The sequence below is a fragment of the Neophocaena asiaeorientalis genome, unplaced genomic scaffold (assembly GCF_003031525.2).
Source record: "Neophocaena asiaeorientalis asiaeorientalis breed wild unplaced genomic scaffold, Neophocaena_asiaeorientalis_V1.1 scaffold93, whole genome shotgun sequence".
NCBI classification, from domain to species: Eukaryota; Metazoa; Chordata; class Mammalia; order Artiodactyla; family Phocoenidae; genus Neophocaena; species Neophocaena asiaeorientalis.
In genome coordinates, this window is record NW_020174273.1 from 2,046,209 (window position 1) to 2,063,856 (window position 17,648).

At 38.6% G+C, this 17,648-nt stretch overlaps 1 protein-coding gene across 1 annotated transcript in view; it reads right to left on the bottom strand.

The window, feature by feature from the left end:
- The window catches only part of GOLPH3 (golgi phosphoprotein 3), a 52,887-nt gene that overhangs the window by 10,788 nt on the left and 24,451 nt on the right, over nucleotides 1-17,648 (bottom strand). The window contains exons 2-3 of the mRNA XM_024755773.1: nucleotides 6,339-6,470; nucleotides 1,499-1,613 (exon numbers count right to left, since the gene is read on the bottom strand). Of these exons, the coding sequence (XP_024611541.1) occupies nucleotides 1,499-1,613; nucleotides 6,339-6,470 (247 nt within the window). The remainder of the gene's footprint in view (nucleotides 1-1,498; nucleotides 1,614-6,338; nucleotides 6,471-17,648) is intronic.

Genomic DNA, 17,648 nt, shown 5'->3' on the forward strand with positions numbered 1-17,648 from the left:
ACATACAGTCTTGGTATGTGCCGAGTAAGTCCTAGCTTTAACCAAACAAACTTTCATCAAATGGGTAAAGTAATTTTAAAAGATATCCTACAAAAAAATTGTAATTGAAGACGACATCAATATCACAACCACAAAGAAGGAAAAAGGGTCACATTAAAGTTTCTCTTACTCAATGAGGTAAAAATAAAGTTATCAGCAGATGTACAAGAGGGTGGTCAAAAAAAAAAAAACCCTCAAAATTATCAAGACAGGGCTTCCCTGGCGGTGCAGTGGTTGAGAGTCCGCCTGCCGATGCAGGGGACACGGGTGCGTGCTCCGGTCCGGGAAGATCCCACATGCCGCGGAGCGGCTGGGCCCGTGAGCCATGGCCGCTGAGCCTGCGCTCCACAATGGGAGAGGCCGCAACAGTGAGAGGCCCGCATACCGCAAAAAAAAAAAATCATCAGGACAAACTTGTGAATAAGCTTATGTTCTCTACCAATAAGAAGGAAGAATGAACCCTGCCATAGTATAAAGTGCCCATTTATTGTCCTACTACCTAAGTTTGGAATATGTGTATTCACATTATAAATAAACACGCAAAACTCAATCTTTTACCGATATAAGAATATCTTCATAATACAACTATTACTTTAGAAACTCTATTTATAAGTGAGAAAAATGACATGTTAATTACCAATCTCTGACAACCTCCAAACGTTTTTAAAAGTCTAAATAGCAACATATTTGAACATGAAATGAAATGAGCATAGATGTATGCAGAAGCTATGTTTTATATAACAGTACAGAGGAACAACAAGCTAACTCAGGTCCTATACTCCAGGAGTTTACTATCTAGAAGATTAGACAAATACACAAGTAACTTTAAAATAAATGTAGTCATTAGTGCTATCAACCAAGTAGGTGTTCCTTCCTACAGCTGCACTTCCGGTCTCCTTAAAGTTAGGGGAGGCCATGTGACTTGCTCTGACCAATGAAACCTGCACCACACGTCATTTCTGAGCAGAAATTTAAGAGCCTGGGTGATCTGTTATTCTCTTCTTTCCTTTACACTAGTGACTGACAGTGCTCCAGATGGTGGCAGCTCCGTCTGCCCAGCTGCCAAGATGAGAATGAAGTGGCCTGTGACTGATTTACAGTATGAGTGAGAAGTAAACTGTTGTTTTAAGCCACTGAGGTTTTAGCGTTGTCTGTTACCACAGCTTAACCTAGCCTATCCAGAATAAGGTAGCATGAAGTAATTTTGACAAAGAATGACAGGAGCTAAGGAAGCTAAGGAAGTACACTATATCTGATTCACATCTGCTCAGTTTTGTTAAAGGGGATGAAATTTTAAAAACCACTATTTTCCCTATTTAGTGACTGATTAACTTTCAAGACTGCCTAACTAACTAAACAAGCTTTGGGCTATTTTGTCTAAGTTCCTTTCAAAAGGATTTTAAACTTTTACAAAAATCTCTCAGAGAATTCAGTTTTTAGTTTACACACAGAAGCTTACCACTAAGCAATTCAATCCAGTTCTGGACCGTTTCTGGAGGCTGAGTCTCCTTAACGTGCTTTAGAGCTTCATCAAGAAGAACATCCCCTGTTGGAGCGTCTGACTTACAAATCACCTAAAATGTAATCAACAAGAATCACATGATCTACTTGATCCTTTTAAACAAAAAACTTAATTATGCAAACACTTCATTATGCTTAAAGCCCCAAGTGTTCATACAGTATCAAAGTTCAGATTTTAAACTAATTCCATACTAAGGAAATCCAGTATTTAACCTAACCTGATTAGCCACAATCATGAACGAAAATTTAGCTACTCTGCAATAATTAGGAAAGCAAAATGGTAGAACAGTTTATACTCATTGTAATTCCGTTTACTGCTAAACCTTGGGCTATCTGATCCAGAAATTCATTTTTTAAACATTTATTAGTTATAGAAACACTCAATTATACATAAGAATTGAATATAGAATAAAGGTGGCATCTCACATCAGTAGAGAAATTAATTTTTCAATAGATATAATAAAACAACTGGCTCCTCAGAGCTTATACCACAATAAAAGATAAAGATTTAAATATGAAATATAATTGAGGGGATGAGAAAGTTTTCTCAAAATTGTGACAACAAGCAGAATCCTTGAAAATACCAATAGGTCTGATCACATAAATTTTTAAATACTACAAAACTTTAAGTTAAGCACTTTAAGAGTAGAAAAACCAGAGGTAGGGTATGAGAGAAGAAAACGCTACACTGCTTTAACCAAGTACAAGATCTTTATAGCCTTCAATAACCTTCTTGGCTAAACAACAAATTTCTAGTTGAAATTCTATAATATCAAAGTTGAATTTGTTATATTACTTTACATTACCTGTTAAGATGTTATGAAATTTAACAGTATTATTTTAAAAATGGGAGTCTTCCCTCAAACTTGTCCTTGACAATACGTCCTTTCCTTTTTGCTCAATCTTATGAAAGGTTAAAAAAAATACAGTATCTGAGACAACATGACCCAATGGAAATATAATTAGAACCAGAAATACAAGGCACAAATCTATTTTTAAAATTTTTAGTAGTTATATTTTAAAAAATGAAAACAGGTAAAATTAATTTTAATATATCTGATTTAACCCACCATAGCCAAAATACTGACATGTAATAAATATTTTTAAATTGAGACTGTTTTACATTCTTATTTTTCCATAGTAAGTCTTCAAACATCCAGAAAATCTTACATCCATAAAACAAGAAGAATAAGAAGCCACGATACAGAAAACGGTTCCTGGAAATCAAAAACATGAAAGCCACAATAAAAAACTCAACAGAAGATTAAAAGGTAAGAGAGACCAAGAGAATGTCAATTATATCCCAAAAAAGCTAGGAAACAAACCAGAGAGGAAAATAACATAAAAATCAGAAAGAAAATAAAGAACAGCCAAGAGGTCCACTCCACCTTATACAGTTCTAGAAAGAGTGAAGATACAAGAAATAAAACTTTCCAAAATCAAAAGACACACATTTCTGGATTGAAGAAGCCCAAGCATAGTGAATTTTAAAAGACCCACATCAAGGCATGTCATACAATTTCAGAACACTAGAGATAAACAGAAGATCTTAAATGCTTCCAGAGAAGAAAAACCAGGTATCATACAGAGATTGACAATCAGAAGGGCATCAGACTCTAACAGCAACTCTGTATACTAGACGACAATGGGGAAATGCCTTAAAAATTCTGTGGGAAAAATCTAACATTCTATTCCCAGCCAATCTGTCAAACAGAAATATGTTACAATAAAGGAATTTTCAGGCATGCAAAGTCTCAAAACATTTTCCTCCCACGAGGGTGGAAGAAAACATTAGATCCAGAAAACAGGGGACTGAAAGCAGTAAAAAAGTGACAGGAAGTCCCAGTAGAACCAAAGCATAACCAGTCCGGAGTAGAACACAGGCAAATTTTAATGGAATTATCTGATGTATATGAACATTTGAAAATTAATAATCTAACTTTTCTCTGATGGAGCATGTAAGAAAAAAGGAGAGCTACATAGAAAACTTTAAAAAAAGGGATTAACTCTAGAAAAAAACAAAACTATCTAAGAAAGGAAATCACAGGATATAACTTAACTCTACAGAAAACAGTATTAATATAGTTGTAACAATATAAAACAATCATTACTGTTTTGCCAAAAATTATGATATAACTCTATTAGGAAGATTGAAAGGTAGGGGTAAAAAGTGGTATGTAAGAGAGCCAAATATTCATCTATTTTTTTTTTGGCTGCACTGGGTCTTCATTGCTGTGCACGGGCTTTCTCTAGTTGCAGCGAGCGGGGGCTGCTCTTCATTGTGGTGCGCAGGCTTCTCATTGCGGTGGCTTCTCTTGTTGCGGAGCATGGGCTCTAGGCACGTGGGCTCAGTAGTTGTGGCTTGCAGGCTCTAGAGCGCAGGCTCAGTAGTTGTGGCGCACGGGCTTAGTTGCTCCGCGGCACATGGGATCTTCCCGGACCAGGGCTCGAACCCGTGTTCCCTGCATTGGCAGGCGGATTCTTAACCACTGCGGCACCACGTAAGGCCCGCAAATATCCATCTATTTTAAGTAATAGATGTAAGTAAGTAAAGAGCATCTCCAACTGATTTATCAAGAAATGGCAGTATAAGCTTATTTAGAAATATGGAGGTAAATGCCCAAATAAGTGAAAACTGCAGCAAGCTGAATGGTGACCCCCAAAAGGTGTTCATGTCCTAACCCCCAGAATCTAATCCCCAATAAATCTTTGTAGATAAAATTAAGTTATATCAGATCTGGAGATGAGATTGTCCTGGATTATCCAGATGAGCCTCGACATGCAATGAAAGCGTCCTTATGAGTGACATACAAAGGAGAGGGTGATGTAAAAACAGAGGACAGAGAGAGATGCAGCCAGAAGCCAAGGAAAGCCTCACAGCCATCAGAAGCTAGAAGAGGCAAGGAACAGCACATTGTGGCCTCCAGAACTGTAAAGAGAATTAATGTCTGTTGTTTCAAGCAACCAAGTCTGTGGTAATTTGCTAAGGCAGCCTTACAAAACTAATACAAGGACTGAGAATGGCTGCCACCCAGATACAAGACTAAGGAGTGGGGAAGGGCAGGTAGAAGATTGCTATTTTTTTTGTTGTAAGTCTTTAAGTACAATTTGATTTTATAACTATCATATATGTATTATCTTAATATAATCAATCATTATTTTTAAATGAATAGATTAAATCATATTGCAGTATTTTTCCAAAAGACTATCAACTGCCTAGTTAAGATCATACAAACAAGTAGACTGAAGTAAAAAGCCCATGCAGGCAGGGAACATGTGTCTCTTGGTCTCCAATGTATCCCCAGAGTCAAACACAATGCATGGAAGACTTAAGCACTAAATAAATAAATGATGAATGAATAAATGAACGAAAGAGCAAATAATTTGTTGATAATCAACACAAAACTGGTTTCTGTTCCAAAAAAACCCAAATAAACAGTATCAAAATCTTTTCACTTTACGTCAGGGCTCCATAACATTAATGTAAAATTACCTGTAATTTCTACTATTAGTAGTAACCAATGTGTAATTCTTAAGGTTTCTGTCCTCCATAAATCTATGGTTGCACAGTAAAACAAATAAAAATTTTCTTCTGCTTTATGACATAGATATCTAAAACAGTAACTTCAAAACTAATCTCATGCCAGCTCATTTGACTCTAAATGACTAGATTTAATTTTAATATTCCACAAGGAATATTTTCTGCCATACCGTGTTTACTTTGCATACAATCTTCAAGAATACATTTCTTTCTTTCCTATAGGATTATTACTCTCTCTGGCATTTCAATCAAAAAATGTTCAGGGGCTTCCCTGGTGGCGCAGTGGTTGAGAGTCCGCCTGCCGATGCAGGGGACATGGGTTCGTGCCCCGGTCCAGGAAGATCCCACATGCCGTGGAGCGGCTGGGCCTGTGGGCCATGGCCGCTGAGCCTGCGCGTCCAGAGCCTGTGCTCCGCAACGGGAGAGGCCACAACAGTGAGAGGCCCGCATACCGCAAAAAAAAAAAAAAGTTCAGTTTTCACCTAAAACGTTTTGGATTTCATTATAAGACAGTGTATTTAGGAAAAAATAGCTTTGAAACACCCCACGTCCCCCAAGAAACAATGACAGACTAGAAGAGAAAGAGTCTTGAATATTTTAGATTGAGGTTAAAGTTAGAAATTCTAAAAACTAGTCAATAATACCTCTATTAACACAGACCTTCACAGTGGAGAGGCAGAGAACTGAAACCTATTTGTATTCTGGCAAAAAGATCAACAGCCTATGGATAGTTAATTTGCACAATACCACTTTTGAGTAGTTACGTCAAGTTTTCCAAATCATGGCTTTCAGGAGCAGCAAATAAAGTTTGGAGTCTTTCTGAATATGTAGGATGCAATGGCCAGTGATCCTAACAATGAATTACATTACTCATTATGTGCAAAGAACCAAAAACATAAGGATGCAAGAAAAGATATGGAAACATGATTCAATAAAGACTTAACTTTAAAATCAACTTCTCTTCTTTAATTTTTGAAAGCTATTAGTAAACAACAAGGTTCTACTGTATAGCACAGGGAATTATATTCAATATACTGTGATAAGCCATAATGGAAAAGAATATTTTAAAAAATGCATGTATATGTATAACTGAATCACTTTGCTGTAAGCAGAAATTAACACAACATAGTAAATCAACTATACTTCAATAAAAAAGAAAACTATTAGTAGAAACAGTCTTCATTTTTAGGCAGCACAAACTCTTTAAAAAGGAGATGTTATATAGGCCCCCTCTTACCTTTCTTGTTAACAGACTTTTACGTCTCATTCCACAAGCCTCTAGCTGTAACCTTCCTCTCAATGCTAATTCAATTAACATACAGCCACGTAATCCAGATGATATACAGTCATTCCAAAATGATGTGTAACCCTATTTAAAAAAGAAAACAAAAGAGCTAATTTACTTTGAACTCAGAGTCAAGAGCAGAAACACTTTTTAGCCAAAGTTATTTCTTGTGCCTTTTACCTTGCATGTCTTTCCATAATTAAAATACTGAAAAAATACAGTTACTATACATTATTAAACTAGGATTTTCAGGGATTTACTGTCTTTTCACCACTTTCCTTACATGTAGATAAACAACAAATAACTTTGGAACTCACTAAGTTATGTGCTAATTAGGCTCTTTCAGATTGCAGGCATCAGGGCTCACCCACTCAGTTAACCTTAGATTATAGTCATTTATTACTAGTATACGTGGGCAAATTAAGAAGCTCAGGAAAAATAATCTAGCCCAGTGTAGCCTCATGGAGAATTAGAATATCGTTCAATGCTGTTTGCAATAAAAATACAAGGTTAAATTTCGAAGAATGTATCAGAAAACTTAAATATGGGGCCATGCCTAAAGTTCTGAATAACAAACTGTAAAGCGATCAGATTCCCCCACCCCACCAAGAGAAATTTAAGGGCAACGTCCAAGGTGGAAAAACAGCCAGAAAGAATGAAATTGATAGACAGCCAGGGATCTGGGAATTCTCAAGTGAAACAGGCATCACCAGATAAAGTCAGGGCACTCTTTGGGAGCTAATAACTGGGACTGTCCAAATTATGAAGCCATGCACTGTGCCAGCAGAGTTGCCAGCTATTAGTTTAAAGTACCCAACTCTGAAGAGAAAGCAGAAGCGATAACTGGTTCTGGTTAAGGCTCAGAACAAGGTAACATATAATTTTGATGGGAGGGAGAACAGGTCAATGGATTCTTTGAAGAATGGAGGGCCAGGAATAGGGAGGCCTAGACCCTTGGTTTCGGTACTTTCTTGAGGTCAGTCTTGGTACATTGCCAGGTCATGGTGGTCAGCTTGTATTTAAGAAGATGACTGACCATCAGGGTCCATGGAACTTCACCACTGACACAAGGACTTAAATGACAAAGCTACCACTTCTGAGAATGAAGGCTTTGGGAAAATAAAAATTTGGATGGAGGGAGACACAAGGAGATAAAAATATCAATTCAAAGAGGGAGATTTAAATGTGAGGCAGGGAAAGCAAACACTGACTAGATTTGAGGGAATCCTTTTAAACTTAAGTGTTAGAGATCTGATTAAATTAAGACTGCCAGATATTAGCTAAGTGGTTAATAAGACCAATAACTTACAGACATCAGGTACAATCGATGGCTTCTGTATCCATCCGAAACAATTAAAGCCCTAGGAAGCCTAGGAATGGATTCATATAAAATCAGAGTTATAGCTATCGGGCTTCAATTGGCCTGGACATACAGACGGAGTTCCTAGGTGAGCCTCTAAAAACTATAAACAATAGAGTACACCTCATAAAACAGTGATGGATGTAGACACGACCATGCCCTGTCTCTGCAGCCTGGAAATTTCAGATGAACAGTACTCATTAGAAGCTTACACTTGCTAGCAGAGAACGAAATACACCTCAGCCTCAATTGCTCTCAGAGTAACGGCAACCCAGAGATGTTAGCAAAATGGAGTCTTTAATAACAGACTTCAAAGATTTACATTTAATGAACGGCTTTTGGGCATTAACATAAAAAGACAGATGCTTGAACAGAATTGATTTCATGTAGGAAAATAGACAAATGGGTGCGGACAGTTCTGTAGCAAAGCTTCTGGGACACATGAGCAATATTCCAAAAATAAATGAAGCCATCAAAGCCACACCAAGGGGCTTCCCTGGTGGCGCAGTGGTTAGGAATCCACCTGCCAATGCAGGGGACACGGGTTCAAGCCCTAGTCCAGGAAGATCCCACACGCGGCGGAGCAACGAAGCCCGTGCGCCACAACTACTGAGCCTGCGCTCTAGAGCTCACGAGCCACAACTACTGAAGCCTGCGCTCCTAGAGCCCGCGCTCTGCAACAAGAGAAGCCATCACTATGAGAAGCCCGCGCACCACAAGGAAGAGTAGCCCCCGCTCGTCGCAACTAGAGAAAGCCCGAGCGCAGCAACAAAGACCCAACACAGCCAAAAACAAATAAATTAATTAAAAACAAAACAAAACAAGAAAGCCATACCAAGCAACAGAACAGTCCAGCATGTTGATGACACCTGCTAAAATCTGCATCATAAAAGTAGGATCAGGAATTAAGCAAGTTGCAGGAGGTAGGAGGCGGGGGAGAAAGGGTACTAAAAAGGGCAGTGTTAAATTAAAAGATTTTATGGTATTACTGGATAAAATGACAACGCCATCCTTAAGAATTATGTCTACTAGAGGGAAAGCAGTATGTTGGAAAAGCATCAAGTTAATCTGGTCATGACCTAGGCCAGCAAGATTCTGCAGTGAATCCATGTCACAACACATGTGAGCAGAACTGCTGAGCACCAGCTTAGGCCTTGCCAAGTGCTAAAGAGCCCTTACATCTTTTAATCTCTAGTGTTAACCTTAAAACTAGATCTCATCGATCCCCAAACATATATTTTAGAAGTTTAGTATTTCCATATGAGATAACGGATGCTAAACCTACTGTGGTAATCATTTCATGATACAGGCATGCCTCGGAGATAACACGGGTTTGGTTCCAGACTACCACAAGAAAGCCAGTATCACAATAAAGCAAGTAACACAAATGTTTTGGTTTCCTAGTGTATATAAAAGTTATATTCAAACTATACTGTAGTCTACTAAGTGTGCAATAGCATTATGTCTTAAAAAAAGTATATACCTTTATTTAAAAATACCGTATTGCTAAAAAATGCTAACCGTCATCTGACTACACAGCATTGCCACAAACCTTCAATGTGTAAAACATACAATATCTGTGAAGCACAATAAAGTATGCCTGCACATGTAAACCAAACCATCATGCTGTACACTTCAAATTTATATAGTGATGTATGTCAATTACCTCTCCATAAAACCGAGGGAAAAAGTTTTATCTCTGATATTGGGATGCATTTTAAAATAGATGGTACCTTAGATTAAAGGAAATATGGTATTGTAACTACTGAGCTAACCTCAACCCGTGGAAGAAGGAAGAGACAGGTGGCATAGGCCTCACAGGTGCCCAGCTGTGTAATGATGAACTAGAGACTACCATGTCAGTTACTGGGCACCTTAAAACTTGGTACAAGATTGGGTGACTGAACATCCAGACCCAGGCATGCCATCAATCCACCTGACTTCTCAGTGGAAAAGATTTTATAAGAGCAGGTCCAGTAACAACCGCACTGCCCAGAGGATTTTGTCCTCAGATAAACCACTACTCCCTGAAACAATTTCAAGAAGCTGCAGTCTAAACAGGATGGTTATATATTCAGGGCATGAATGTGTTTATGCCCCAGTAAAAATCTTATACCCTATCTGTCAAAACGGCAAGCCAGACACATTAAAAAAGATGGTTAAAATAGGTGAGGAAGACCTGACAGTATCAAGCAGTTTACGATTTGGTTCAAAAGCACAACTAGCTACGTGTGCAACCATACTGTGAGAGAGTAAAGAAACAGCAACGATGGGGAATTCCCTGGCAGTCCAATGGTTAAGACTCGGTGCCTTCACTGCCGTGGGCCCGGGTTCAAGCCCTGGTCTGGGAACTAGGATCCCACAAGCTGCACAGCAAGGCCGAAAAAAGAAAGAAAGAAATGGCAATGATGATCATTATAACAAATTATGACTATGTATTCAGTGACACGGCACAGCTCTTGTGCTTGGAAGCCAATAATCATTTCAGACCCCCCAATGGGTATGAGATTCTACCACCAGTGATGGAGGGAACAGCTTCATATCCCAGGTTGGTCCACGGACAGGGTACTAGTGCTCAAAGTTCAGGGTCACACCAAGGGAGAACCACTGGCCAGGCAATCAACTTACTGATGAAGCAGCAGCACTGTGCTTCTTCATCAGTAGGATCTTGAGGATGTCCCCCACTCACTGGAGAAGACTCAGCTGGGTCCTCGTGGAGGCTGGACAACCACCAAAACCAACAACTATTCTGGGGCCCTACAAGTTCAAGATTATGATCAAAACCAGCTCCTATTCCTAAAATAGAATGGGAGAGGCAGAGATAGGCCAAATAGAGGTGGATCATACACTGCCCTCACAGAATCCAGAGAAACATGATTTCATTAGGTTCATGGGTCCAAAACAAGGGGAAACATGCAAGAATAAACGGGTGCATTAAGACCCTAATATGGTTTTCCTGGTGAGTTGCGCTGCTAGAAAATCAAAACAGGAACATTCGAGTCATACCATGTGCAGCCCACAAGCCTCCAACAAAACCAAGAACAGAACACAAGAGACAGGGGCTCAGAAGGCCCTGGAAACTAATGCAAAGCACCTCTACTTACCTTTCACCAACAATCTACTTTAATAATAACAACTAATAATAACCAGGTAGGTGGAGACTTTCCCAATGGGGAGCCAACTAAACTGACTACAGAGTGCTCCAATCAATCTTACGTTGTTGGTAATACTCAGCATCAGACACTCAGACACATGGCCAACCTTTAGGCAGACCTCAAGAGAAGCTTGTAACTTAAACTGGGATAAATGACCTTTATCATATAGTATGCCACTCCGAAGCAAGGAGCTAAGTAGAAGGAATGAATGGTACAGTAACGAATGAGGCAACGATACGAGGGACAAGCTCTGCAGACACAATCCTTCCCTCAGTGGGCAGTTCCAAGATCTAAACTTAGGGGACAGAGACTACATACATGAAACCTGATGTTGCTGCAGATCTAAGCAACAACCTCCAACACAACTTTTTCTCAGTGATAAGATAACATTAATTTGGATCTCTATTTGCCTGATTCCCTTTTCTTCTCAAGTGGCTCAACCTGAATAGGAGAAAAGGGAAATGCTCACTGGGCCCCTAAATATGCAAACACTGAGTTCTCATCATTCAGGTTACGAGCTCCAGAATATTTAAAGAGAGGACGTTTGTTGTTTAAGACTGAACTCGAAAGCCTGGCCACCTGCAATAAAATATTTAAAACATAGTGTACAAGTATCATAAGAGGTATACAACCAAAAGTATTATGTGATTTTCCTTCCTAGAACATAAACACACACACACATATAAAAAATAAAATGTAAGCACAGAATAAAAAATACAGAACATGATATATATATAAATAAAACATGAAAAACAGGTACAAAATAGTATATATAAAGTATGACCCTAATTTGAAATTATATAAATATATATGCATAGAGAATGTTTATATGTATTAATACATAAAACCCTTCTGTATTAACATATAAAACCCGCAACTACTGAAGACTGTGCGCTCTAGGGTCCACATGCTGCAACTACTGAGCCCGTGTGCTGCAACTACTGAAGCCCGCACACCTAGAGCCCATGCTCCGCAACAAGATAAGCCACCGCAATGAGAAGCCCACACACTGCAACGAAGAGTAGCCCCTGCTTGCCACAACTAGAGAAAGCCCGCGCGCAGCAACGAAGACCCAACACAGCCAAAAATAAAATCTAAAAAAAAGGTGCTTTACTTATTAAAAAAAAAAAAAAGACAGCCTACTTATATGGGATATATTTGCAAATGATATATCTGATAAGAAGTTAATATCCAAAATATACAAAGAATTTATACAAGTCAACATCAAAACAATGAGAAACAAGCCAATTAAAAAGTGGGCAGGGGGCTTCCCTGGTGGCGCAGTGGTTGAGAGACCGCCTGCCGATGCAGGGGACACGGGTTCGTGCCCCGGTCCGGGAAGATCCCACATGCCGCGGAGCAGCTGGGCCCGTGAGCCATGGCCGCTGAGCCTGCGCGTCTGGAGCCTGTGCTCCACAACAGGAGAGGCCACAACAGTGAGAGGCCCGCGTACTGCAAAAAAAAAGTGGGCAGAAGACCTGTGTAAACATTTTTTCCAAGGAAAACATACAGATGGCCAACAGACTCATGAAGACATAATCAACATCACTAATCAACAGGGAAATGCAAATCAAAACCACAATGAGATATACCGTCTCACACCTGCCAGAATGGCTATCATCAAGAAGACAAGAAATAATAAGTGTTGGCAAGGAAGTGGAGAAAAGGGAACCCTCGTGCACTGTTGGTGGGACTGTAAATTGTAGGAGTCACTAAGGAAAACAGTACAGAGGTTCCTCAAAAAATTAAAAATGGAACTGCCGTATGATCAGGCAATTTCACTTCTGTATATTTACTTGCAGAAAAAAGAAACACTAATTCAAAAAGATATATATGCACACCAATGTTCACAGAACCACTACTTACAATTGCTAAGATATGGAAGCAACCTAAGTGTCTACCAACAGATGAATGGATGAAGAAAATGTGATATATATATCACTGAAAGTTTCTACTACTTCTAGTATTTTGTCTTTCTTTATTATATTACTGTGTGTGTATGTGTGTGTGTGTGTATGTATGTGTATGTATATATATATATATATACACACACACACACACACACACACACACACACACATAAAGTGGAATACTACACAGCCATCAAAAAGAATGAAATGTTGCCATCTGCAGCAACATGGATGGTCTTGGAGGGTATTACACTAAGTGAAACAGGTCAAACAGAGAAAGACAAAAACCACATAATCTCAGTTATATGTGGAATCTAAAGATAAGACAAACAAAATAAAATGAAAACAGACTCACACAGAAAACAAACAGGTGGTTGCTGGAGGGGAAGGGGATGGGAACAAAATAGGTGAAGGGGATAAGAGATACAAACCTAAATTTATTAAATAAATAATATACAGCATAAGAAATATGGTCAGTAATATTGTAATAATTTTGTATGGGGACAGATGGTTACTAGACTTAGGTGGTGATCATTTCATAATATACGAAAATGTCAAATCACTACGTAGTACACTTAAAACTAACATAACACTGTGCATCAACCATATTTCCAAAAAAAGTAAATAAATATATACCCAAAGAAAGAAAGAAAAAAAGGAAGAAAGGGAGGGAAGGAGGGGAAAAGGAAAAGGAAAAGGAAAAAAGAAAAGGAAAAGGAAAGGAAAGAACTACAAAGTAAACCAGAATTGGGAGGTCATACAGAACAGGCCTAAAGAGCCCAGACTTTGAAACTACAAACACCTAACAACTGAAAATAATTACTAGGTGTCAATATATGTACAAGGTACACAGAGGAGTTTTCATATTTTACCAGCTATGTTTCTGTTTTAATGCACAAAGTATTTCAAAATGAAATCACTAAAAACAACCTATAATGTTGAATTCTGTTGTGACCAATGTTTCAGAAATGGCTTTCTACATAGACTTTCCTCAGCAAAAGAAAATACCAGTTTTCCAAAAACATTTGGGATTTACTACCAAACTCAATCCAAAATTTGTACTAACTGAGGCCACTCTTGGCTCACATCCCCCTTTTAGAAAACGTGTCCTCAACTACAGATTTTACAGAAAGAGATGACTGAACTCTGCCACATCTAACTGGACCAGGATGCGCACATTAAAGTTTTCCTCCTGGGAATCTGAACTTGGCCCACAGAGGCTGGATCAGTTACATGCGCATGGGCACTGGAGATGTAATTGGTTATGTGGATTCAGAAGCCACTGGCTATTTTGCACATATGCAACCAGAGAACAATGATAAACAGAAAGATATACAAGAGATATGGAGAGCAGAAATGAGAGAACACACAATGTAAGGCAGACCAAGACATACACACAAGGAACACACAGACACACACAGAATATGGCATCCTAACAACAGAAGCATTCCTGTATCTTTGGGCTGTACTCCTAAACCTTATTTCCATGAGATTCACCTATGTCTCCTTTTCTTAGGCTACTTGGAGGAGATTTCTGTTCTTGCAAGCAACTGACTTTTAGTAATGCCAGAAGGACTTTAATGAAATAAATCAGTGGGATCTGGCAAAGGTTTTTGTAATTCAAGTATAGAATCTATAACTAAAATATTCATCACAGGCTAAAAAATATTATGTGTGACCAAGAAATTCAAATTTGCATAAATGTAACCTTTAGTTGCTATTAGAAAACCAGTAAGTGTGATTATGACAATAAGGGCAGCTGCTTAAGAGAAAACAAACAGCAGTCCCATCAACCCAACTAACCAATTTGTCAAAGAACAAATTAGGATTTGCAATTATCAAATACCACTTACACTTTAAGTGCCACATTCCAATTAATCTCATCCAAATGAAACCCTGACAGCCCCAACCTTAAAAGATAGAAAACACACATGCATTAAGACACACATTAATAATCATTTATATATCAAACAAATTCAAACTGAGGGACATTCTATCAAATAACGGGTAAAAAACTAAAGGAAACTATATTTAAAGACTTAAAGGAAAGAATGACAATGACTCATTAAGAAAAATAATGATTCATCAAATACAGAATCTCAGTAAAGAGATGGAAATTCTTTAGTTAAAAAGTATGACTGGGCTTGCCTGGTGGCGCAGTGGTTGAGAGTCCGCCTGCCGATGCAGGGGACACGGATTCGTGTCCCGGTCCGGGAAGATCCCACATGCCGTGGAGCGGCTGGGCCCGTGAGCCATGGCCACTGAGCCTGAGCGTCCGGAGCCTGTGCTCCGCAACGGGAGAGGCCACAACAGTGAGAGGCCTGCGTACCACCAAAAACAAAAACAAAAAAAGTATGACTGAGGGACTTCCCTGGTGATCAAGTGGTTGGGAACCCACCTTCCAAGGCAGGGGACGTGGGTTCCATCCCTGGTCAGGGAGCTAAGATTCCACATGCCTCAGGGCAACTAAGCCCATGCCACAACTACTGAGCCTGCGCACACCACAACTAGAGCGAAGCCCATGTGCCACAACAAAAGATCCCATGTGCTGCAACTAAGACCTGACACAGTCAAAAATAAATAAACTTTTTTTTTAAGTACAACTGAAATGAAAAGTTTACTAGAGGAGCTCAACAGTAGATCTGAGATGAGAGAGAAAGAATCAATGAACTTGAATTTGAATTTAAAGAACAAAAGGAAAAAAGAATGAAGAAAATAAGGAAAGCCTCAGAGACTAAAATGTTCAAGCAAGCCTCCCAGCAGTTACAGGAGTCTCAAAAAGAGAAGGCAGAAAAAATAACAACTGAAAACAAATCTGGTGAAAAATATTCATCTAAGATCCAGATGTTCAATAAACTCCAAGCTGGATAAACACAAAGAGATCATCATACCTAGATGCATCACAGTCAAACTGTTACATAAACAAAGAGAATATATATTGAAAGCAACAAGAGAAAACAACTTATCACATATAAAGGAACAATACAATTACCAGATAACTTCTCACTAGAAATACTGGAGACCAGGAGGCATTAGGATAACATACTCAAAGTGCTGAAAGAAGCAAACTATCAAACAAGAATCTATACCCAGCAGTATTACCCTTCAGAAATGAAGGTGAAACAAAGACATTCACAGATAAACAAAGGCTGAATTTGTTGCTAGCAGGTCTGCCTTACAAGTCCTGCTAATTGAAAGTAAGTAACATCAGACAGTATTTCAAATCCATATGAAGTAAAGATAGATACAAAGGTCAATAAACAAGGAAGACTATGTATTTTCTCTTTTTGCTTTTAAAAACTCATTTAAAAGCAAAAGATTGCATAAAACAGTAAGTATAAAACAGTATTGTTTGGGTTATAACATAAACATATTTCTGACAACAATGCACAAGGGGGGGTAGTAAATGAAGATATATTGGAACAAAGTTTCTGTATTTTGCTGTAATTGAGTATTACTTTAAAGAAGAGTATGATAAAGACGCACATTGTAATCCACAGAGCAACTACTAAGGAAAAAACTCAAATGGATATAGGTATGTAGGGAGGGAGGGAAGGAAGGAAGGAAAAAGGGAGGAGGAAGGAAATTTAAATAGTGTAACTTTAATTTTCTATTTAACACAAAAGAAGGTAGTAAGAGCAGGACAGAGAGACAAAAAAGACATTTGACATAGAAAGCAAAGGGCACAGTGGCTGGTGTGAATCCAACTCTTATCAATAATCACATTAAATGTGACTAGATCAAATACTCCAAAGGTAAAGTTTCCAAGACTGGATAAAAGATCTAACCATACCTATGCTGTCTGTAAGAGACAGTTTAGATTCAAAGACACAAACAGGTTTAAAAGAATGAATTTTTTAAAAAACCATGGAAACACTAATCAAAAGAAACTGGAATAGATATCTTAACATGAGACAAAGCAGACTTCAGAGTAAGGAAAATTAAGAGGGACAAAGGGGAATATTTCATAATGATAATGAAGTTAACCATCAGGAAGATTTAACCCCTATACATATACACAGCTAACAAGAGAATCCCAAAATACGTGAAGCAAAAACTGACAACGAAAAGGAGAACTAGACAATACAGTAATAGTAATTGAAGACTACACTGATAACTGATACAACTAGAGAGAAAACACCAAAGATACAGAACTGAACAGTATCAACCAATTTGACTTAAGTGACATTTATAGAATGCTCCAACCAAGAACATCAAAATACACATTCTTTTCAAGCACACTTGAATTATTTTCTAAGATACCCCATATGACTGCCCATGAAACAGTGAATTTAAAAGGAGTGAAATTATAGAAAATGTTTTACTCCAAGAGAATTAAATTAGAAATCAACAGAATAAAATATGGGAAATCTCCATGTGAGAATCAATCTGTCACTTCTACATAATCCATGGGTCAAAGAAATCACAAAAGAAGTTAGGAAGCAGTATTTTGAACTGAATGAGAATAAAAACACAAAATATAAAAATCTATGGGATGCAGCTAAAGCAGTGTTTAGAAATTTCTAAAGCAGTGTTTAGAAATTTAGCTTTATTAAATATCTATATCAGGCTTCCCTGGTGGCGCAGTGGTTGAGAGTCCACCTGCCGATGCAGGGGACACAGGTTTGTGCCCCGGTCCGGGAAGATCCCACATGCCGCGAAGCGGCTGGGCCCGTGAAACAGAAGAAGAAAGATCTCAAGTCAACAAACTTATCTTCCACCTTAAGAAACTAGAAAAAGGGGTCTTCCCTGGTGGCGCAGTGGTTAAGAATCCGCCTGCCGATGCAGGGGACACAGGTTCGAGCCCTGGTCCGGGAAGATCCCATGTGCCGCAGAG